This window comes from Lolium perenne, chromosome 1, assembly GCF_019359855.2.
Source record: "Lolium perenne isolate Kyuss_39 chromosome 1, Kyuss_2.0, whole genome shotgun sequence".
In the NCBI taxonomy this organism is placed as follows: Eukaryota; Viridiplantae; Streptophyta; class Magnoliopsida; order Poales; family Poaceae; genus Lolium; species Lolium perenne.
The window spans coordinates 248577739-248603478 of record NC_067244.2 but is presented as its reverse complement, the minus strand read 5'-3'; the positions used below and the strand labels follow the sequence as shown (position 1 = coordinate 248603478).

Here is a 25740-nt window from a genome sequence, read left to right as displayed (position 1 = left end):
ATGTTTTTACTACAGTAATTTTGTTTTGTATTTGAGTCTTGGAAGTTGTTTACTACTGTAGCAACCTCTCCTTATCTTAGTTTTATTGCATTGTTGTGCCAAGTAAAGTCTCTAATAGAAGTATGATACTAGATTTGGATTAGTGCGCAGAAACAGTTTTCTTTGCTGTCACGAATCTGGGTCTAATTCTCTGTAGGTAACTCAGCAAATTATGCCAATTTACGTGAGTGATCCTCAGATATGTACGCAACTTTCATTAGTTTTACGTTTTCTCATCTGAGCAAGTCTGGTGCCTGTTAAAAATTCGTCTTTACGAGCTGTTCTGTTTTGACAGATTCTGCCTTTTATTTTGCATTGCCTGTTTTGTCATGCTTGATGGATTTCTTTGTTCCATTGACTTTCAGTAGCTTTGTGCAATGTCCAGAAGTATAAAGAATGATTGTGTAACCTCTGAATATGTGAATTTTAATTGTGCACTAACCCTCTAATGAGTTGCTTTGAGTTTGGTGTGGAGGAAGTTTTCAAGGATCAAGAGAGGAGGATGATATACACTATGATCAAGGAGAGTGAAAGCTCTAAGCTTGGGGATGCCCCGGTGGTTCACCCCTGCATATATCAAGAAGACTCAAGCGTCTAAGCTTGGGGATGCCCAAGGCATCCCCTTCTTCATCGACAACATTATCAGGTTCCTCTAGTGAAACTATATTTTTATTCCATCACATCTTATGTACTTTACTTGGAGCGTCTGTTTGTTTTTGTTTTTGTTTTGTTTGAATAAAGTTGGATCCTAGCATTCATTGTATGGGAGAGAGACACGCTCCGCTGTTGCATATGGACAAATATGTCCTTAGCTTTACTCATAGTATTCATGGCGAAAGTTTCTTCTTCGTTAAATTGTTATATGGTTGGAATTGGAAAATGATATATGTGGTAATTGGTATAATATCTTGGATAATGTGATACTTGGCAATTGTTGTGCTCATGTTTAAGCTCTTGCATCATATACTTTGCACCTATTAATGAAGAAATACATAGAGCATGCTAAAATCTGATTTGCATGTTTGGTTTCTCTAAGGTCTAGATAATTTCTAGTATTGAGTTTGAACAACAAGGAAGACGGTATAGAGTCTTATAATGTTTACAATATGTCTTTTATGTGAGTTTTGCTGTACCGGTTCATCCATGTTTTTGTTTCAAATAAACCTTGCTAGCCTAAGCCTTGTATCGAGAGGGAATACTTCTCATGCATCCAAAATCCTTGAGCCAACCACTATGCCATTTGTGTCCACCATACCTACCTACCACATGGTATTTTTCCGCCATTCCAAAGTAAATTGCTTGAGTGCTACCTTTAAAATTTCCATTCTTCACCTTTACAATATATAGCTCATGGGACAAATAGCTTAAAAACTATTGTGGTATTGAATATGTACTTATGCACTTTATCTCTTATTAAGTTGCTTGTTGAGCGATAACCATGTTCCTGGGGACGCCATCAACTATTTCTTTGTTGAATATCATGTGAGTTGCTATGCATGTTCGTCTTGTCTGAAGTAAGAGTGATTTATCATGATCAAATGGTTTGAGTATGCATATTGTTAGAGAAGAACATTGGGCCGCTAACTAAAGCCATGATCCATGGTGGAAGTTTCAGTTTGGACAACAAACCTCAATCTCTTATGAGAATATTATCTGTTGTTGAATGCTTATGCATTAAAGAGGAGTCCATTATCTGTTGTCTATGTTGTCCCGGTATGGATGTCTAAGTTGAGAATAACCAAAAGCGAGAAATCCAATGCGAGCTTTCTCCTTAGACCTTTGTACAGGCGGCATAGAGGTACCCCTTTGTGACACTTGGTTGAAACATGTGCTATGCTATGATAATCCATGTAAATCCAAGCTAATTAGGACAAGGTGCGGGCACTATTTGTATACTATGCATGAGGCTTGCAACTTGTAAGATATGATTTACATAACTCATATGCTTTATTACTACCGTTGACAAAACTGTTTCTTGTTTTCAAAATAAAAGCTCTAGCACAAATATAGCAATCGATGCTTTCCTCTTTGAAGGACCATTCTTTTACTTTTATGTTGAGTCAGTTCACCTATTTCTCTCTACCTCAAGAAGCAAACACTTGTGTGAACTGTGCATTGATTCCTACATACTTGCATATTGCACTTGTTATATTACTCTTTGTTGACAATATCCATGAGATATACATGTTACAAGTCGAAAGCAACTGCTGAAACTTAATCTTCCTTTTTGTTGCTTCAATACCTTTACTTTGAATTATTGCTTTATGAGTTAACTCTTATGCAAGACTTATTGATGCTTGTCTTTAAGTACTATTCATGAAAAGTCTTTGCTTTATGATTCAGTTGTTTACTCATGTCATTTACCATTGTTTTGATCGCTGCATTCATTACATGTGCTTACAATAGTATGATCAAGATTATGTTGGTAGCATTGTCACTTAAGAAATTATCTTTGTTATCGTTTACCTACTCGGGACGAGTAGGAACTAAGCTTGGGGATGCTTGATACGTCTCAAACGTATCTATAATTTCTTATGTTCCATGCTACTTTTATGATGATACTCACATGTTTTATACACTTTATATGTCATTATTATGCATTTTCCGGCACTAACCTATTAACAAGATGCCGAAGAGCTAGTTGCTGTTTTCTGCTGTTTTTGGTTTCAGAAATCCTAGTAAGGAAATATTCTCGGAATTGGATGAAATCAACGCCCAGGGTCCTACTTTTGCACGAAGCTTCCAGAAGACCGAGGGGGAAAGGAAGTGGGGCCACGAGGCGCCGCCACAACAGGGCGGCGCGGCCCAGCCCCTGGCCGCGCGGCCCTGGCGTGTGGGGCCCTCGTGTGGCCCCCCGCGTTGCCCTTCCGCCTACTTAAAGCCTTCGTCGAGAAACCCCCAATACCGAGAGCCACGATACGGAAAACCTTACTGAGACGCCGCCGCCGCCAATCCCATCTCGGGGGATTCAGGAGATCGCCTCCGGCACCCTGCCGGAGAGGGGATTCATCTCCCGGAGGACTCTACACCGCCATGGTCGCCTCCGGATTGATGTGTGAGTAGTTCACCCCTGGACTATGGGTCCATAGCAGTAGCTAGATGGTTGTCTTCTCCTCATTGTGCTATCATTGTCTGATCTTGTGAGCTGCCTATCATGATCAAGATCATCTATCTGTAAAGCTACATGTGCGTTTGTTGGGATCCGATGAATAGAGAATACTATGTTATGTTGATTATCAATCTATTACCTATGTGTTGTTTATGATCTTGCATGCTCTCCGTTGTTAGTAGAGGCTCTGGCCAAGTTTTTGCTAGTAACTCCAAGAGGGAGTATTTATGCTCGATAGTGGGTTCATGCCTCCATTAAATGCAGGACGATGTGAGAAAGTTCTAAGGTTGTGGATGTGCTGTTGCCACTAGGGATAAAACATTGATGCTATGTCCGAGGATGTAGTTATTGATTACATTACGCACCATACTTAATGCAATTGTCTGTTGCTTGCAACTTAATACCGGAAGGGGTTCGGATGATAACCTGAAAGTGGAATTTTTAGGCATAGATGCATGCTGGATAGAGGTCTATGTACTTTGTCGTAATGCCCAATTGAATCTCACAATATTCATCATGTCATGTATGTGCATTGTCATGCCCTCTCTATTTGTCAATTGCCCAACTGTAATTTGTTTACCCAATATGCTATATTTCTTATGGGAGAGACACCTCTAGTGAACTGTGGACCCCGGTCCATTCTTTTACATCGAATACAATCTACTGCAATACTTGTTCTACTGTTCTCTGCAAACAATCATCATCCACACTATACATCTAATCCTTTGTTACAGCAAGCCGGTGAGATTGACAACCTCACTGTTTCGTTGGGGCAAAGTACTTTGGTTGTGTTGTGCAGGTTCCACGTTGGCGCCGGAATCCCTGGTGTTGCGCCGCACTACATCTCGCCGCCATCAACCTTCAACGTGCTTCTTGGCTCCTACTGGTTCGATAAACCTTGGTTTCTTACTGAGGGAAAACTTGCTGCTGTACACATCATACCTTCCTCTTGGGGTTCCCAACATCACAAGGAAGCTACTACGCCCACATCAACTGTGCGCAAGCAGGACCTCGTGGATTCGCAACCTCCAATCCTGAAGAACAACGAAAAACGAGAAGAAAGATACAAGGGGAGAGAGAGATAAAAGTAGATGAACACGAAAAATTAGTAGATTGATTTGTTCGATTGGTGTTGGTTCAATCGGCCTGCACCCCTCAAGTATATAAGGAGCGGCTGGACTTTCCGTGCAAGAAAGAGGGTTGAATTCACGTCCAAAACTCTATTTTGGGTCCAACTCGGATGGTTTAGCCCGAACTTTTCATAACTGTTCGGTCAGAAACATATCTGCACCTTGCGAAACTTTTTTGAGGAAGTAAACGATCTCAAATCAAAATGTCGTACACAACGAAATTGTTCGTCTCGAAAAAACGAGGAACTTTCATGTTGACCACTTTTCAATCCGAGTTCATATTGATCGCTCCATCGAGGTAGCAAGAAAAACGATCAATCCCGACATTTTCGTCTGTGCTCCAACTCCGCTCGCGCCCTACCTTAGAGGCCTCTATGGTCGGACATCCCATCTCCGGTAATTCGAGTTCCAGCAGTATTTTAGCTCCAAAAATTGTATACTAACTCGGATCGCGGTGACTCAAAAACCAAAGTTGTTTGTTTCGACGAGACACACAACTTTCGTCTATATCACTTCTTCATTTGAGGTCATCTTAAAGGAACTCTAGTGGAAGCATTCATATATCGATCCTCGAGATCACCTCTGACTACTAGCATAATCGGCTATCAAGCCAGGTCATGGCACAACTTGGCATGGTGGACATGATGTCTCCTAAATGAGCAATAAAAACTCACCGAGTGAATCTTTCCTATTGCGTCTTGTTTTCATCCGTCACGCCGAACGTCGAATTATGTTCTTGATTAGCCATCAACCCAAAACGAGTATCAACAACTGATACGTCTCCGACGTATCGATAATTTCTAATGTTCCATGCTTGTTTTATGACAATACCTACATGTTTTGTTCACACTTTATGTCATTATTATGCATTTTCCGGAACTAACCTATTGACGAGATGCCAAAGGGCCGATTCTTTGTTTTCTGTTTTTGGTTTCAGAAATCTTAGTAAGGAAATATTCTCGGAATCGGACGAAATCAACGCCCAGCATCTTAGAATTCCACGAAGCTTCCAGAACACCCGAGAGCCATCAGAGAGGGGCCACAGGGGGCCCACACATGTAGGCGGCGCGGCCCAGGCCCTGGCCGCGCCCCCCTACTGTGTTGCCGCCTCGTCAGCCCTACGACTCCGCCTTTTCGCCTATTTAAAGGTCCCTGACCTAAATCTTCGATACGAATAAGCCACGGTACGATAAACCTTCCAGAGCCGCCGCCATCGCGAAGCCAAGATCTGGGGGACAGGAGTCTCTGTTCCGGCACGCTGCCGGGACGGGGAAGTGCCCCCGGAAGGCATCTCCATCGACACCACCGCCATCTTCATCAACGCTGCTGTCTCCCATGAGGAGGGAGTAGTTCTCCATCGAGGCTAAGGGCTGTACCGGTAGCTATGTGGTTAATCTCTCTCCCATGTACTTCAATACAATGATCTCATGAGCTGCCTTACATGATTGAGATTCATATGAGTTTTGTATCACTATTCATCTATGTGCTACTCTAGTGATGTTATTAAAGTACTCTATTCCTCCTCCATGATGTAATGGTGATAGTGTGTGCATCATGTAGTACTTGGCGTAGTTTATGATTATGATCTCTTGTAGATTATGAAGTTAACTATTACTATGATGGTATTGATGTGATCTATTCCTCCTTTCATAGTATGAAGGTGACAGTGTGCATGCTATGTTAGTACTTGGTATAATTGTGTTGATCTATCATGCACTCTAAGGTTATTTAAATATGAATATTGAATGTTGTGGAGCTTGTTAACTCCGGCATTGAGGTGCTCTTGTAGCCCTACACAATTAGTGGTGTTCATCATCCAACAAGAGAGTGTAGAGTTGTTTTATTATGTGATAAATGTTGAGAGTGTCCACTAGTGAAAGTACGATCCCTAGGCCTTGTTTCCAAATACTGCAATCATCGCTTATTTACTGTTCTGCTGCATCTTTACTTACTACACGCCAGCAAGCACTTTTCTGGCGCCGTTACTACTGCTCATATTCATTCATACCACATGTATTTCACTATCTCTTCGCCGAACTAGTGCACCTATACATCTGACAAGTGTATTAGGTGTGTTGGGGACACAAGAGACTTCTTGTATCGTGATTGCAGGGTTGCTTGAGAGGGATATCTTTGACCTCTTCCTCCCTGAGTTCGATAAACCTTGGGTGATCCACTTAAGGGAAACTTGCTGCTGTTCTACAAACCTCTGCTCTTGGAGGCCCAACACTGTCTACAGGAATAGAAGCGTGAGTAGACATCAATCACTTTTCTGGCGCCGTTGCCGGGGAGGAAAGGTAAACAACACTCACACTCTGGTTCCAGGTAACCAAACACTTTTCTGGTACCGTTGTGAGTGCTCGAAGCTATTTCCTTTAGATCCTGCAATTGCATCTTTTTGTTTCTTGTTTTTATTTTCACTAGTTAGGCCTAATGGAAAACAACAAAAAAATTAGAGATCTTTATGAGATTTATCTTGAGTTAGGACATGAGGTGTTTGAAGAGAAAATTAAAAAAACCCATGGAACTTTGTTTGCAAAATAGTTGTAACAATGTTATTAGCATGAAATCTTTGAACACTATTATTGATAATGCTATGGAAGAATTTAAGCTTGGGGAAGCTGGTTGTGATGAGCATGATATTTTTAGTCCCCCAAGCATGGAGGAGAAAATTTACTTTGATGATACTTTGCCTCCAATTTATGATGATTATAATGATAGTAGCCTTTTGGTGCCACCTACTATGGAGGATAAATCTGATTATGATTACAATATGCCTCCTATATTTGATGATAGCTACTTTGTTGAATTTGCTCCCACTACAACTAATAAGAATGACTATGCTTATGTTGGGAGTAGTAATTATTTTATGCATGAGACTCATGATAAGAATGCTTTATGTGATAGTTATATTGTTGAGTTTGCTCATGATGCTACTGAAAGTTATTATGAGAGAGGAAAAGATGATTGTAGAAATTTTCATGTTACTAAAACACCTCTCTATATATGTTGAAATTTTTGAAGTTACACTTGTTTTATCTTTCTATGCTTATTGCATTATGCTTCATGAATTTGTTTATTTACAAGATTCCTTTTCATAGGAAGCATGTTAGGCTTAAATTTGTTTTGAATTTGCCTCTTGATGCTCTCTTTTGCTTCAAATACTATTTCTTGCGAGTGCATTATTAAAACTGCTGAGCCCATCTTAATGGCTATAAAGAAAGCACTTCTTGGGAGATAACCCATGTGTTTATTTTGCTACAGTACTTTTGTTTTATATTTGTGTCTTGGAAGTTGTTACTACTGTAGCAACCTCTCCTTATCTTTATTTTATTGCATTGTTGTGCCAAGTAAAGTCTTTGATAGTAAGGTTCATACTAGATTTGGATTACTGCGCAGAAACAGATTTCTTGCTGTCACGAATTTGGGTTGAATTCTCTGTAGGTAACTCAGAAAATTCCGCCAATTTACGTGAGTGATCCTCATATATGTACGCAACTTCATTCAATTTGAGAATTTTCATCTGAGCAAGTCTGGTGCCTCTAAAAAATTCTTCTTTACGGACTGTTCTGTTTTGACAGATTCTGCCTTTTATTTCACATTGCCTCTTTTGCTGTGTTGGGTGGATTTCTTTGTTCCATTAACCTCCAGTAGCTTTGTGCAATGTCCAAAAGTGTTAAGAATGATTGTGTCACCTCTGAACATGTGAATTTTTGATTATGCACTAACCCTCTGATGAGTTTGTTTTGAGTTTGGTGTGGAGGAAGTTTTCAAGGGTCAAGAGAGGAGGATGATACAATATGATCAAGGAGAGTGAAAGCTCTAAGCTTGGGGATGCCCCGGTGGTTCATCCCTGCATATTTCAAGAAGACTCAAGCATCTAAGCTTGGGATGCCTTGGGCATCCCCTTCTTCATCAACAATTTATCAGGTTTCTTCTCTTGAAACTATATTTTTATTCGGTCACATCTTATGTACTTTACTTGGAGCATCTGTATTGTTTTTATTTTTGTTTTGTTTCAATAAGTTCATGCTTGTGTGGGAGAGAGACACGCTCCGCTGGTTCATATGAACACATGTGTTCTTAGCTTTTAATTTTCTTGGCGAAGGTTGAAACTGCTTCGTTAATTGTTATATGGTTGGAAACAGAAAATGCTACACGTGGTAATTGGTATAATGTCTTGAATAATTTGATACTTGGCAATTGTTGTGCTCATGTTTAACCTCTTGCATCATGTACTTTGCACCTATTAGTGAAGAAATACTGTAGAGCTTGTTAAAATTTGGTTTGCATGATTGGTCTCTCTAAGGTCTAGATATTTTCTGGTGAGGGTTTGAACAACAAGGAAGACAGTGTAGAGTCTTATAATGCTTACAATATGTCTTTTATGTGAGTTTTGCTGTACCGGTTCATACTTGTGTTTGTTTTAAATAACCTTGCTAGCCTAAACCTTGTATCGAGAGGGAATACTTCTCATGCATCCAAAATCCTTGAGCCAAACACTATGCCACTTGTGTCCACCATACCTACCTACTACATGGTATTTCTCCGCCATTCCAAAGTAAATTGCTTGAGTGCTACCTTTAAAATTTCCATTCTTTATCTTTGCAATATATAGCTCATGGGACAAATAGCCTAAAAACTATTGTGGTATTGAATATGTACTTATGCATCTTATCTCTTATAAGTTGCTTGTTGAGCGATAACCATGTTCCTGGGGACGCCATCAACTATTTCTTTGTTGAATATCATGTGAGTTGCTATGCATGTTCGTCTTGTCTGAAGTAAGGGTGATTTATCATGATCAAATGGTTTGAGTATGCATATTGTTAGAGAAGAACATTGGGCCGCTAACTAAAGCCATGATCCATGGTGGAAGTTTCGGTTTGGACAACAAACCTCAATCTCTTATGAGAATATTATCTGTTGTTGAATGCTTATGCATTAAAGAGGAGTCCATTATCTGTTGTCTATGTTGTCCCGGTATGGATGTCTAAGTTGAGAATAATCAAAAGCGAGAAATCCAATGCGAGCTTTCTCCTTAGACCTTTGTACAGGCGGCATAGAGGTACCCCTTTGTGACACTTGGTTAAAACATATGTTATGCAATGATAATCCATGTAAATCCAACCTAATTAGGACAAGGTGCGAGCACTATTGGTAATCTATGCATGAGGCTTGCAACTTGTAGGATATAATTTACATAATACATATGCCTTATTACTACCGTTGACAAAATTGTTTCTTGTTTTCAAAATAAAAGCTCTAGCACAAATATAGCAATCCATGCTTCCCTCTTCGAAGGGCCATTCTTCTACTTTTATGTTGAGTCAGTTTACTTACTTCTTTCTACCTTAGAAGCAACCACTTGTGTTAACTGTGCATTGATTCTTACATGTTTACCTATTGCACTTATTATATTACTTTGTGTTGACAACTATCCATGAGATATACATGTTATAAGTTGAAAGCAACCGCTGAAACTTAATCTTCCTTTGTGTTGCTTCAATGCCTTTACTTTGAATCTATTGCTTTATGAGTTAACTCTTATGCAAGACTTATTGATGCTTGTCTTGAAAGTACTATTTATGAAAAGTCTTTGCTATATGATTCAGTTGTTTACTCATTATCTTTACCATTGCTTTGAATCACTTCATTCATGCTTTACAATAGTATGATTAAGATTATGTTGGTAGCATGTCACTTCAGAAATTATCTTTGTTATCGTTTACCTACTCGGGACGAGTAGGAACTAATCTTGGGGATGCTGATACGTCTCTGACGTATCGATAATTTCTTATGTTCCATGCTTGTTTTATGACAATACCTACATGTTTTGTTCACACTTTATGTCATTATTATGCATTTTCCGGAACTAACCTATTGACGAGATGCCAAAGGGCCAGTTGTTGTTTTCTGCTGTTTTTGGTTTCAGAAATCCTAGTAAGGAAATATTCTCAGAATCGGACGAAATCAACGCCCAGCATCTTAGAATTCCACGAAGCTTCCAGAACACCCGAGAGCCATCAGAGAGGGGCCACAGGGAGCCCACACATGTAGGCGGCGCGGCCCAGGCCCTGGCCGCGCCCCCTACTGTGTCGCCGCCTCGTCAGCCCTACTGAGATGGGCTTAACAAATGCGGAATAAAACTAGCGTTTACTTTGACAATCCCAAAGCCTATATACTATGGTTCACCTATGTGCACCAACAACCTAATCTAAGCAAGAGTTCACCTATGTGCACCAACAACTTATTCTAAGCAATACAAGCAAGTATGTGATAGCAAGATATATATAACTTCAAGCACGATGGCTATCACAAGGTAAAGTGCATAAGTAAAGAGCTCGGGTATAGAGATAACCGAGGCACGCGGGAGACGATGATTTATCCCGGAGTTCACACTCTTGCGAGTGCTAATCTCCGGTGGAGATGTGCGGTTGCTTAGTGCTCCCGAACGCCACAAGAGGCTCACCTTGAGGTGTGGTTGCTCGATGCACACCAACGCCACAAAGGCCTCACCCCAAGATGCGGTACTCACACCACACACCGAACGCCACGAAGGCGCCTCACCTAAATCTCCGGTGACCCTCGCCACAAAGGCCTAGGTTACGGTTCCACTAAGGGATTTCCTTCGAGGCGGAAACCGGGCCTTACACAAAGCTTGGGGCACGCATCCACAACTTAATTGGAGGCTCCCAAGAAATCGCCACAAAGGCCTCAAATCCGTCTAGGGTTCCAAGAACCCAAGAGTAACAACTTTCTTGCTTTCACTTCCACGAATCACCGTGGAGAACTCAAACCGATGCACCAAATGCAATGGCAAGAACACCACAAAGATGCTCAAGTACTTCTCTTCTCAAATTCCAACAAAGCTACAAAAGCTATTGGGGGAATAAGAGAGGAAGGACAAATAGGAGGAGGAAAACCAAATTTCTCCAAGATCTAGATCTAGTGGATTCCCCTCACAAAGAGAGGGATTTGATTGGTGAAGATGTAGATCTAGATCTCCTCTATCTTTCTCTCAAATAGATGCAAGATTCATGGGAGGGAGAGGGAGATAGCAAGCTCAAAGAAGGTCAACAATGGAGGCAAAAACGAGCTCAAACGGTTGGGGAACTTTGGGGAAGAAGACCCCTTAAATAGGGCAAGAGAAATCTGCCCGTTATGCACAAAACTCATCAAGACCGGAAGTTCCGGCCATTTGGGGCGGAACTTCCGCCCCCCGGAAGTTCCGGCCAACTTCCGGGTGAAGTAGGGCGCCCCCGGAAAGCTTACAGTATGTTTTCTGCGAGCAGATTCGTCATTTCCGGAAGTTCACCGGAAGTAGGGCGGAAGTTCCGGCCACCGGAACTTCCGGCCAACTTCCGGCCCAAAAACTGCTTCACGAAAACTTCAAGAACTTTTGCATCCGGACTCCGATTTTGATGATCTTGGGCTCGTTTCGAAGCTAGTAACAAGCTCTACAAGATCATGCAGGGAACCATCACAGTACATCAAGGTAGGATAGAAATAAATGATGAAAGGTTTGACCTATCTAAAAAAGACATGCCGGTAATACCTCCAACCTCGAAAATGCAACAACTTGAGTTAGGAAACTCGGATTTAGGTGAAACCAATTTTGTTGTAAAGAATATGACAAGAGATACCCCACAAAGAGTTAAAATATTAATAACAAGTGGGGTATGTTTTTCTATGTTTTTTAGAGTGAAACCTCTCAATACGAGAAACCGAGAAAAACTCCAATATCGAAAACGCAACAAGTGATTCATGCGGAATCCGTTTTCGATGAACTAGAGTTTGTCATGAGAATAAGCACAAGCTCTAAAACACCATATGGATAATATACAAATAACAACCAAGAAAGATGATGCAAGGATGCAAAGGTTTGAGCTCTCCGAAGGATACGATCGAGTTACTCACTCGAGAGCCCTCTTGATAGTACGGCAACTAAACTATAAACCGGTCTCCAACTACACTATGAGACCGGTGAGAAAGAAACCCTATCAAGAGCAAACCTTATACTTGCGCATTCCACTTGAGCTCGATGATGACGATCTTGACCGCAACAAGATGGAACGCCTTTCTTGCTTGTGCTTGCTTGACGAAGTCTTGTAGATTGCTCCCCCATAAACCACCATGGGAGAGCTTCTTCTTCGGCGCAACTTCACATATCCATGATCACCATATGGATGGCAAGAGTCAATCAAAGGATCTCTTCAAGATGGCTCATCTTGAACTAGCACTTCATTTCTCCATGGCAAGCTTCAAGCTTATGATCTCTTCGAGTTGGCTCATCTTGAACTTGCACTTAATTTCTTCATTCTTCATCATGTTGATGTCTTGAAGTAACTTGAGGGCTCACTTCATCTTCATCTTCAAGACATACTTGACACTTGATATCCTTCATCAATTTCTTCTTATTGCAACCTTGAAGCCAACATATGGTTCAAGAATTTCCTATGGACAACTCCTACAAATATAACTCAATGCAAACATTAGTCCATAGGGATTGTCATTAATTACCAAAACCACACATGGGGGCTCCATGCACTTTCAATCTCCCCCATTTGGTAATTGATGACAATCTCTTTGAGAGGGTTTATATAAGGAATTGAAGTAACAAACAAGTTGAATATATAGAGCAAACTCCCCCATAATATATGCATGTGTGAATGATCTTGACTTTCATTGCATATATTGGCATTCAAAACCTAGTGGAGTTTCCTCTAAATATTCAACTATGAAAAACAACAAGATGCAATGCAATAAAGGCACATGTTTAAGCACAAAGCAAAGATATAACCAAATTCCCTTAAACCCTCCAAACTTCTCCCCCATTGGCACCAATTGCCGAAATGGGTGAAAAATTTAGAAGGCCAATATAGTGAGAGTTCCTCCATAGCGTGTGCATTTCTCATAATTTGAGAGGAATCAAATGCACGTATCCAATGACGAATATTCGGAAGGAATCACACTATAGATAGGATCAAAGATTGCAAAAAAGATAACAAAGTCAAGAAGCTTCAATAAATGAAGCAAGCAACCAAATGAACCACAAAGAAGATACCAAAAGAAAGATAGATATTATGATAAGATCAAGAAGATTGCTCTAAATAATATGAGGAAGCTCCCCAAGGTTTGTGCACAAAACTAGACAATTTGCATTGGAGTAAAAAATGCACAAACATGGAATCATCACTCCCATAATATCATTCAAAACAAAAGGTACCAAGTGAATCAAACTCCAATGATCACCATAAAATAGTGCTCTAAATCAAATGAGGAAGCTCCCCAAGGTACATGCATAAATTAAAATGTTGCATTTGAATACAATATGCATAACATGGAATCCTCACTCCCTCATTACCATTTAAAACACAAACATTTACAATAGATCATAGATAGAAAAATAAGCTTAACACTTGCAACAAACAAATAGTTGAGCAACAAGTAAGAGGCACCATAATAAAAGGCTCAACCAAGAGGATATATGAAAGGCATGATAAAGCATATTATAAGACTATTACAAGGATGAGCAAAAAGCATCATCATAGTCTTTAATGAATTATATTGCTTAGCATGACCAATCAACACGCAATAAATAAATAAGATATCAAAAGGAGATGTATCATCTCGTATGTATATAAGTTTCTCTAAGTGGGCAATATCACAAAGATATTTATCCACAAAGAAACATGCACACACAAAATAGATACGCAAGAAATGTAGTATGATATCTAAAATGAAGTCATGCAATATACCAATAAGAATTTTTGCTTAATAGCATGGCCAAAGGCTCAATTTTATCTTATTGTACATTCATGAACTTCAACCACAAACACATCAAAGATATCACAACTATCAACAAGGGAAAGAAGATAGTTGAGATACTTTGAGAGGAGCAACAAGTATCACAAAGAAAGGATACCACAACAAATAACTCAATTTGCACTTTCATCGATATTGCACATGTGAGAGCCTTGAGGAATTGATATGCAATAAAATTGCTAGATAGGCATAGTTGGGATGGATGAATCATGAGCATGATTTAGTATATTTCCCAACAAATGCACTCATCTCAAATTACTCACATTCACAATAAAGAGGTTGCATTGAGACTTTTGCAAAAAGCACAATATTTGCAAATCAAGAGATTCATGCCAAGATGCAACCATAAGGTTGGATGCAAGAAGAGTATGCATGAGAAGATACTTGTTACCAAGATAGCATTGGTGTGGATGTAGTAGATATGTGTTCGTTGACCATCCTAGCTTGCCTCAAGTTACCATTGAGTCACCACTTCTTTCCAAGAGTGAGACAAGCATCCTATGCATATCCATTGTACCTAACACAAAGGTAAGTACAAAATGGTCCCCAAACTAATTGAGTCCGAAGTAGTTAGACACACTACAACATATAGGACAAACTCCAAAATTCTATGTGCATATAGATATGAAATTGAATTTCATGCACATTGATACGTCTCAAACGTATCTATAATTTCTTATGTTCCATGCTACTTTTATGATGATACTCACATGTTTTATATACATTATATGTCATTATTATGCATTTTCCGGCACTAACCTATTAACGAGATGCCGAAGAGCCAGTTGCTGTTTTCTGCTGTTTTTGGTTTCAGAAATCCTAGTAAGGAAATATTCTCGGAATTGGACGAAATCAAAGCCCAGGTTCCTATTTTTGCACGAAGCTTCCAGAAGTCCGAGGGAGAGACGAAGTGGGGCCACGAGGTGGCGACACCACAGGGCGGCGCGGCCTGGCCCTTGGCCGCGCGGCCCTGTTGTGTGGGCCCCTCGTGACGCCCTTTGACCTACCCTTCCGCCTACAAATAGCCTTCGTCGAGAAACCCCCAGTACCGAGAGCCACGATACGAAAAACCTTACTGAGACGCCGCCGCCGCCAATCCCATCTCGGGGGATTCAGGAGATCGCCTCCGGCACCCTGCCGGAGAGGGGAATCATCTCCCGGAGGACTCTACACCGCCATGGTCGCCTCCGGATTGATGTGTGAGTAGTTCACCCCTGGACTATGGGTCCATAGCAGTAGCTAGATGGTTGTCTTCTCCTCATTGTGCTATCATTGTCTGATCTTGTGAGCTGCCTATCATGATCAAGATCATCTATCTGTAAAGCTACATGTGTGTTTGTTGGGATCCGATGAATAGAGAATACTATGTTATGTTGATTATCAATCTATCTATGTGTTGTTTATGATATTGCATGCTCTCCATTGCTAGTAGAGGCTCTGGCCAAGTCATTGCTTGTAACTCCAAGAGGGAGTATTTATGCTCGATAGTGGGTTCATGCCTCCATTAAATGCAGGGACGATGTGACAGAAAGTTCTAAGGTTGTGGATGTGCTGTTGCCACTAGGGATAAAACATTGATGCTATGTTCGAGGATATAGTTATTGATTACATTACACACCATACTTAATGCAATTGTCTGTTGCTTGCAACTTAATACCGGAAGGGGTTCGAATGATAACCTGAAAGTGGACTTTTTAGGCATAGATGCATGCTGGATAGCGGTCTATGTACTTTGTCGTAATGCCCAATTGAATCTCACAATACTCATCATGTCATGTATGTGCATTGTCATGCCCTCTCTATTTGTCAATTGCCCAACTGTAATTTGTTTACCCAATATGCTGTATTTCTTATGGGAGAGACACCTCTAGTGAACTGTGGACCCCGGTCCATTCTTTTACATCGAATACAATCTACTGCAATACTTGTTTTACTGTTCTCTGCAAACAATCATCATCCACACTATACATCTAATCCTTTGTTACAGCAAGCCGGTGAGATTGACAACCTCACTGTTTCGTTGGGACAAAGTACTTTGGTTGTGTTGTGCAGGTTCCACGTTGGCGCCGGAATCCCTGGTGTTGCGCCGCACTACATCTCGCCGCCATCAACCTTCAACGTGCTTCTTGGCTCCTACTGGTTCGATAAACCTTGGTTTCTTACTGAGGGAAAACTTGCTGCTGTACGACATCATACCTTCCTCTTGGGGTTCCCAACGGACGAGTGCTTTACCGTCACAAGGAAGCTACTACGTCCACGTCAACTGTGCGCAAGCAGCTCTTTTTCTGGCGCCGTTGCCGGGGAGATCAAGACACGCTGCAAGGGGAGTCTTCACAATCCAATCTCTTTACTTTGTTTTTGTCTTGCTTTATTTTATTTACTACTTTGTTTGCTGCATTATATCAAAACACAAAAAAATTAGTTGCTAGTTTTACTTTATTTACTGTCTTGCACTCTATATCAAAAACACAAAAAATTAGTTACTTGCATTTAGTTTATCTAGTTTACTTTATTTACTGCTGCTAAAATGAATACTGCTGAAAATACTAAGTTGTGTGACTTCACAACCACAAATAATAATGATTTCTTATGCACACCTATTGCTCCACCCGCTACTACAGCGGAATTTTTTGAAATTAAACCTGCTTTACTGAATCTTGTTATGCGAGAGCAATTTTAAGTGTTAGTTACGATGATGCTGCTGCCCATCTCAATAATTTTGTTGAACTTTGTGAAATGCAAAAGTATAAAGATGTAGATGGTGACATAATAAAATTAAAATTGTTCCCTTTCTCATTAAGAGGAAGAGCTAAAGATTGGATGCTATCTCTGCCTAAGAATAGTATTGATTCATGGACTAAATGCAAGGATGCTTTTATTGGTAGATATTATCCCCCTGCTAAAATTATATCTTTGAGGAGTAGCATAATGAATTTTAAACAATTAGATACTGAGCATGTTGCACAAGCATGGGAAAGAATGAAATCTTTGGTTAAAAATTGCCCAACCCATGGACTGACTACTTGGATGATCATCCAAACCTTTTATGCAGGACTGAATTTTTCTTCACGGAACCTATTGGATTCAGCTGCTGGAGGTACCTTTATGTCCATCACTCTTGGTGAAGCAACAAAGCTTCTTGATAATATGATGATTAATTACTCTGAATGGCACACGGAAAGAGCTCCACAAGGTAAGAAGGTAAATTCTGTCGAAGAAACCTCTTCCTTGAGTGATAAGATTGATGCTATTATGTCTATGCTTGTGAATGATAGGACAAATATTGATCCTAATAATGTTCCGTTAGCTTCATTGGTTGCTCAAAAAGAACATGTTGATGTGAATTTCATTAAAAATAACAATTATAATAATTCTAGGCCATATCCTGCTAATGGTAACTCTTATGGTAGATATGCTTCACCTAATGAGGAAAAGATGTTAGAAATTGAAAGATCCACCAAGAACTTTATGCAATCACAATATGAGCAAAATAAATTGTTTACTAAAACTATGAATGAGCAATCTACCTTGTTGAAGAAAATAGGAAATCAACTTGAAAATCTGAATATGGAGATCTCTGGGTTGCAAACTAAACTTGCAAATGCTGAAACCCGAATCTCATACATGTCTGCGTCACAATCTTCTTTAATTAATAAAATGGCTGCTAAACCTGAGGATATAGATAATAAAATTGTTACTACAGCAAATGCCATCCAAGTTAGAATTAATGAGAATATAAGATTAATGGCTGAACTGCATGCTAGATGGGAAAGAGAAGAAAATGAAAAACTAGCTAAAGAGAGTAATGTAGCTAAAGTTTGGACTATTACTACCACTAGCAATGCTAATGCTACACATGTTGCTGCACCTCCTACTAATAATGGTAAAAGAATTGGTGTTAGCAATGGTTCCACTTCTAATGCAAAGCGCGAAAAACTGCCTGAAACTGCTAAAACTGCTGAAACTGTCTGTGATAAAACTGCTGAAATTTTTTCCAACATTGGGGACAATGATCCCATTGCTTTAGATCATAATGGTTTGGATTTTGATGATTGTCATATCTCTGAAGTTATAAAGTTCTTACAAAAACTTGCTAAGAGTCCTAATGCTAGTGCTATAAACTTGGCTTTCATGAAACATATTACAAATGCTCTCATAAAAGCTAGAGAAGAGAAATTAGAACGTGAAACTTCTATTCCTAGGAAGCTAGAGGATGGTTGGGAGCCCATCATTAAGATGAAGGTCAATGACTTTGGTTGTAATGCTTTATGTGATCTTGGTGCAAGTATTTCTGTTATGCCTAAGAAAATCTATAATATGCTTGACTTGCCACCATTGGAAAATTGTTATTTGGATGTTAATCTTGTTGATAATGCTATAAAGAAACCTTTGGGGAGAGTTGATAATGTTCGTATTATGGTTAACAATAACCTTGTCCCCGTTGAATTTGTTGTCTTGGATATTGAATGCAATGCATCTTGTCCCATTATATTGGGAAGACCTTTTCCTCGAACTGTTGGTGCTACCATTGATATGAAGGAAGGTAATATTAAATATCAATTTCCTCTCAAGAAAGGTATGGAACACTTCCCTAGAAAGAGAATTAAGTTACCTTTTGATTCTATTATTAGAACAAGTTATGATGTTGATGCTTCATCTCTCGATAATACTTGATACACACTTTCTGCGCCTAGCTGAAAGGCGTTAAAGAAAAGCGCTTATGGGAGACAACCAGTTTTGATTTAGGGTTCGTGGGGTCTAAGCCTCCACCTCTCGTATATTTATATAGGATCAACATACAATCATAGTACAACACGGCAGGTCTCTAGGTGTTCGTATACAACACGTATACGTGACCGAGACCGTTCTCAACACACCCCCTCAATCTGAACTACTAACTATTACATACAAGATTCAGATTGGACTGAAAACGGTCTAACATCTGCCGTGTAGCTGGCTTAGTAAACACATCAGCTAGTTGATCATTCGTCGAGATGAACCTAACATCTAAATCACCAGAAGCAACACGCTCTCGGACGAAATGAAAATCTATCTCAATATGCTTCGTCCTGGCATGGAAAACTGGATTTGCTGTTAGGTATGTAGCCCCTAGATTATCACACCACAGAATGGCGGTACGCTGTCGAGGTACTCCAAGCTCCTTCAAAACAGACTCCACCCACATAGCTTCGGCAACTCCATTACCTAAAGCTTTATACTCTGCCTCAGTACTAGATCTTGAGACAGTCGGCTGTTTCTTGGCACTCCATGAGATCAGATTTGGACCAACGAAAACAGCAAACCCACTGGTAGACCGGCGATCATCTATGTCTCCTGCCCAATCCGCATCCGTAAAAATGCTAACACCAGTGAGATTCGACTTGCGTATACGCAGTCCTGTATCAAGTGTCCCTTTAACATACCGCAATATGCGCTTTACAGCTTCCCAATGTTGATCAGTTGGCTGAGACAGAAACTGGCACACTTTATTCACAGCAAAGGACAAATCAGGACAGGTGAGTGTCAAGTACTGCAGTCCGCCAACTATGCTGCGATATCTGGTAGCATCTTCAGTACCTAGTAACATGCCAGACTCTCGGCATAATCGGTCCGAAGTAACCATAGGTGTCGAAGTGGCTCGACAATTCTCCATACTCACACGATGAAGCAAATCCAAAGCATATTTGCACTGAGTGAGAACCATCCCCCCTGAATTGCAAGACGCCTCAAGACCAAGGAAATACGCCAAAGGACCGAGATCCTTAATAGGAAAACTGGCAGAAAGCTCTCGAACCAGACGATCAACAGCAGCAGGTGTAGAACCAGCAATAACGATATCATCCACATAGACCAGCATGTAAATCTGAACACCGTGCCGAGAAAATATAAACAGGGATGTATCAGCCTTTGACGAGACAAAACCAAGCTGAAAAAGACGTCCACTCAACCGAGCATACCAAGCATGGGGAGACTACTTAAGACCATAGAGAGCACGCTGAAGTTTGCACACATGAGAAGGATACCGAGCATCCTCAAAAGCGGGGGGTTGTTGCATGTAGACATCCTCAGTCAGATAACCATGCAAAAAACGCATTACTGACATCAACCTGGCGAAGTATCCAGCCACGCGAAACAGCAAGAGACAGCACTAGACGAACAGTTGCAGGTTTGACGACAGGACTGAAAGTGTCGCCATAATCAATACCGTGCTGTTGAGTGAATCCACGAGCAACCAGTCTGGCCTTGTACTTATCAATGGAACCATCTGGTCGTTGCTTGGTCTTAAACACCCATTTGCTGCCTACAATATTAACTCCTGGAGGGCGAGGTACCAACTTCCAGGTATTAGTGTGACAGAGAGCAGCAAACTCATCAGACATAGCAGTACACCATGCAGGATCACGGAAAGCATCAGTATGCGAAACAGGAGTCGCAAAGAAAGCCCGGCGAGATGGATCATAACGAACTGTACCGTCCGTGTATTCTTTCGGTCGTCGTGTAGCATCCCGGGTATGAGTCACCATAGGATGCACGGAAGAAGTAGAAGCAGGCGTCGCAGGCGTGTGTGACGACGAGGTACTGGAGTGCTCAGCAGATGCACCAGGCACAGAAGAGGCACCGGCCGAGTCGGCCGTCTGGGCCGGGGACAGCCCATTGGCGGAAACTGGAGACGGCCCAGCTGGGGAATCCGTGCCGCCATGCACGTCGATCGCCCGCTCGCCATGCACGTCAGCCGCCTGCTCTCCTCGCACGTCGGTCGCCGAGGCAGGATCCTGCACAACATGATCAGCAGTGCTACCAGAGGGATTAGTAGTCAAATATGTCAGGTCATAATTTCGCACAGAAACACTAGTAGCCGGTTCGGAAGACGGAAAAGTGATAGCTTCAGCAAGAGTAGACACGTCAACAGTAACACCGGGGGTGGCAAACGGAAAAACAGACTCAGCAAAGACAACGTCTCGAGAAATATAGATCCGCCCAGTGGATTGATCAAGACACTTGTAGCCTTTATGCATAGGACTATAACCAAGGAACACACACATCTTGGATCGAAACTCGAGTTTATGAGTGTTATACTTGCGAAGACTAGGCCAACAAGCACAGCCAAAAATACGAAGAAAATCATAATTAGGCTGAATATGGAAAAGACGCTGAATAGGAGTGTCTTGATGAAGCACCGGTGTAGGCATGCGATTAATAAGATAACACGCGGTAAGAAAAGCTTCATCCCAATATCGCAACGGGAGAGAGGAGTGGGCTAACAAGGTAAGACCAGTTTCGACTAAGTGACGGTGTTTGCGCTCGGCAATGCCATTCTGTTGAGAGGTGTGTGGACATGAGACTCTGTGAGAAATACCGGTGCGCTGAAAATAGCTATGCAACCGATGATATTCACCCCCCCCCAGTCAGACTGGACGGCGCGGATCTTAGTGTTTAAGAGACGCTCAACATGGGCTTGGAAAGCATAAAACACCTGCTCAACATCTGACTTATTCTTGAGAAGATATATCCAGCAAAAACGAGAATAGTCATCGATAAAACTCACATAATACTTAACCCCCCCCCCCCCCGAAGAAGCACGGGCAGGCCCCCACACATCAGAATGAATTAATTCAAGGGGCTCAGTAGAAACACGGGTAGAAGCATTATATGATAACTGATGACTTTTACCACGTTGACAAGCATCACAAACTAGATTTGAATTGTCTGAAGGAGAACACAAAAGACCACTTTGCCTAACAATAGAGCTAACGACATTTTTTGTAGGATGACCAAGACGCTGGTGCCAATGAGATGACGTGACCCTGACGCTGGATGCCGCATGACGCGCCGAAGAAGACGGAGCTCGGCCGAGCGGAAGGGGATAGAGACCACCTTGACTTCTACCGCGAAGAAGAACCTTCCTCGTGACCTTGTGCTTAACAAGGAAAAAGTAACGATGAAACTCAATAAAGATAGGATTATCTGTGACAAGACGATAAACAGACAAAAGATGCTGACTAATATTTGGAACATGAAGGATGTTATTCAAGCGAAGAGATGAACCGGCTATAGTAGAATTTCCAATGTGCGAAATAGACAAACCTGAACCATTTGCTACTTGAACTTGATCCTTGCCAGCATAGGGAGCGCGAACATCCAGACGCTCGAGATCGCTTGTCAGATGATCGGTCGCACCAGAGTCCATGACCCAGTGCCCCGAGTCGTTGGAAGTTGACGCCGAATTGCCAGAACGAGTGTTGGGGTAGTAGTCATGATCGAAACGCTGGCGACAATCTTGGGCCTCATGACCCCAATTCTTGCAAATCTGGCACTTGGGATGCCAGCGGCGCCGGCCGTTGTAGCCTCCCCCACCACCGCTGCCACCATTGTTGCGGCGACGATCCTGACCACCCTGACCATGCTGCTGCTGCGGGTAGCCGCCTGAAGGACGACCGCCAGATGTGCGACCAGTATCTTGCACGTACGGGCGGTTCACCGGGGGAGCGTTGGAGCGCATCGTGGCATTGGCTGACGACGTCCACTCCTCATTATCAGCTTGCTGCGAGAGCTGCAGCGCTTCAAAGTTCAGCACCATAGAATAGAAGCTAGCGGCGGTCACCGGAGTGGTGACAACATTAAGCGACGCCGCGATCGGGTTGAAGTCCTTCCCCAAGCCGGTGAGCATATAGTCAATGATCTCGTCGTCTTGGAGCGGAAAACCAGCGGCGGTCATGGAGTCGGCCAAGGCTTTGACCTTGTGCATATACTCGCTGGCAGACATGTCGCCCTTCCTCAGCGCCTGGATCTGGCGCCGGATATGCCGCACGCCTGCGCGGCTCTGAGATGAGAACATGGCGTGGATCGCCGTCCACACCTCGGCGGCCATCGTGCAGCCGAGGAGTTGGCTCGCTATGTCCTCCGTCATGGAGGAGAGGAGCACACCTTTGACCTTCTGGTCCTGAGTCCACCACGTCGCATACGCGGGGTTGGGCACGACCCGAGCGGCATCACCTGCCCCCTCGGTGATGGTCTGGGCCGGAGCGACGGCTGTCCCATCGAGGAAGCCGTGAAGAGACGCGCCTGAGAGGTTGGCGAGGGAGAGAACCCTCCATAGGGCAAAGTTCCCTTTATCGAGGCGGATCGCGATCGGAGTGACCGCGGCGGGAGCAGCTGCAACCGGAGGAGAGACGATCGGCCCGAGGGCGGTGGAGGCCTGGGCAGAGGTGGTCGTCATCGCCATTGGAGAAGCGACGGAGAGGAGATCGATCTCGTGGGGCTCGGTTTCGATGGCTGCGATGGGGCTGCGAAGGCTCTGATACCAAGTTTTGATTTAGGGTTCGTGGGGTCTAAGCCTCCACCTCTCGTATATTTATATAGGATCAACATACAATCATAGTACAACACGGCAGGTCTCTAGGTGTTCGTATACAACACGTATACGTGACCGAGACCGTTCTCAACACAACCCATGTTTTTACTACAGTATTTTTGTTTTATATTTGAGTCTTGGAAGTTGTTTACTACTGTAGCAACCTCTCCTTATCTTAGTTTTATTGCATTGTTGTGCCAAGTAAAGTCTCTAATAGAAGTATGATACTAGATTTGGATTACTGCGCAGAAACAGTTTTCTTTGCTGTCACGAATCTGGGTCTAATTCTCTGTAGGTAACACAGAAAATTATGCCAATTTACGTGAGTGATCCCCAGATATATACGCAACTATCATTAGTTTTAAGTTTTCTCATCTGAGCAAGTATGGTGCCTGTTAAAAATTCGTCTTTACGAACTGTTCTGTTTTGACAGATTCTGCCTTTTATTTTGCATTGCCTGTTTTGCTATGTTAGATGGATTTCTTTGTTCCATTGACTTTCAGTAGCTTTGTGCAATGTCCAGAAGTATAAAGAATGATTGTGTCACCTCTGAATATGTGAATTTTGATTATGCACTAACCCTCTAATGAGTTTGTTTTGAGTTTGGTGTGGAGGAAGTTTTCAAGGATCAAGAGAGGAGGATGATACAACATGATCAAGGAGAGTGAAAGCTCTAAGCTTGGGGATGCCCCGGTGGTTCACCCCTGCATATATCAAGAAGACTCAAGCGTCTAAGCTTGGGGATGCCCAAGGCATCCCCTTCTTCATCGACAACATTATAAGGTTCCTCCCCTGAAACTATATTTTTATTCCGTCACATCTTATGTACTTTGCTTGGAGCGTCTGTTTGTTTTTGTTTTTGTTTTGTTTGAATAAGTTGGATCCTAGCATTCATTGTGTGGGAGAGAGACACGCTCCGCTGTTGCATATGGACAAATATGTCCTTAGCTTTACTCGTAGTATTCATGGCGAAAGTTTCTTCTTCGTTAAATTGTTATATGGTTGGAATTGGAAAATGATATATGTGGTAATTGGTATAATATCTTGAATAATGTGATACTTGGCAATTGTTGTGCTCATGTTTAAGCTCTTGCATCATATACTTTGCACTTATTAATGAAGAAATACATAGAGCATGCTAAAATCTGATTTGCATGTTTGGTTTCTCTAAGGTCTAGATAATTTCTAGTATTGAGTTTGAACAACAAGGAAGACGGTATAGAGTCTTATAATGTTTACAATATGTCTTTTATGTGAGTTTTGCTGTACCGGTTCATCCTTGTGTTTGTTTCAAATAACCTTGCTAGCCTAAACCTTGTATCGAGAGGGAATACTTCTCATGCATCCAAAATCCTTGAGCCAACCACTATGCCATTTGTGTGCACCATACCTACCTACCACATGGTATTTCTCCGCCATTACAAAGTAAATTGCTTGAGTGCTACCTTTAAAATTTCCATTCTTTACCTTTACAATATATAGCTAATGGGACAAATAGCTTAAAAACTATTGTGGTATTGAATATGTACTTATGCACTTTATCTCTTATTAAGTTGCTTGTTGTGCGATAACCATGTTCCTGGGGACGCCATCAACTATTTCTTTGTTGAATATCATGTGAGTTGCTATGCATGTTCATCTTGTCTGAAGTAAGAGTGATTTATCATGATCAAATGGTTTGAGTATGCATATTGTTAGAGAAGAACATTGGGCCGCTAACTAAAGCCATGATCCATGGTGGAAGTTTCAGTTTGGACAACAAACCTCACTCTCTTATGAGAATATTATCTGTTGTTGAATGCTTATGCATTAAAGAGGAGTCCATTATCTGTTGTCTATGTTGTCCCGGTATGGATGTCTAAGTTGAGAATAACCAAAAGCGAGAAATCCAATGCGAGCTTTCTCCTTAGACCTTTGTACAGGCGGCATAGAGGTACCCCTTTGTGACACTTGGTTGAAACATGTGCTATGCTATGATAATCCATGTGAATCCAAGCTAATTAGGACAAGGTGCGGGCACTATTGGTATACTATGCATGAGGCTTGCATCTTGCAGGATATAATTTACATAACTCATGTGCTTTATTACTACCATTGACAAAATTGTTTCTTGTTTTCAAAATAAAAGCTCTAGCACAAATATAGCAATCGATGCTTTCCTCTTTGAAGGACCTTTCTTTTACTTTTATGTTGAGTCAGTTCACCTATTTCTCTCTACCTCAAGAAGCAAACACTTGTGTGAACTGTGCATTGATTCCTACATACTTGCATATTGCACTTGT

General features: G+C 41.7%; 1 protein-coding gene across 1 annotated transcript; it reads right to left on the bottom strand.

The window, feature by feature from the left end:
• Positions 1-20171: 20171 nt before the first annotated feature.
• On the bottom strand, positions 20172-23323 carry LOC139834968 (uncharacterized). The gene is made up of 3 exons (XM_071824903.1): positions 22192-23323; positions 22007-22071; positions 20172-20879 (listed from the first exon to the last, which is right to left on the bottom strand). Exons 1-3 carry the CDS (start codon positions 23321-23323, stop codon positions 20172-20174), a joined length of 1905 nt encoding a protein of 634 aa, XP_071681004.1.
• Between the last annotated feature and the right edge of the window lie 2417 nt (positions 23324-25740).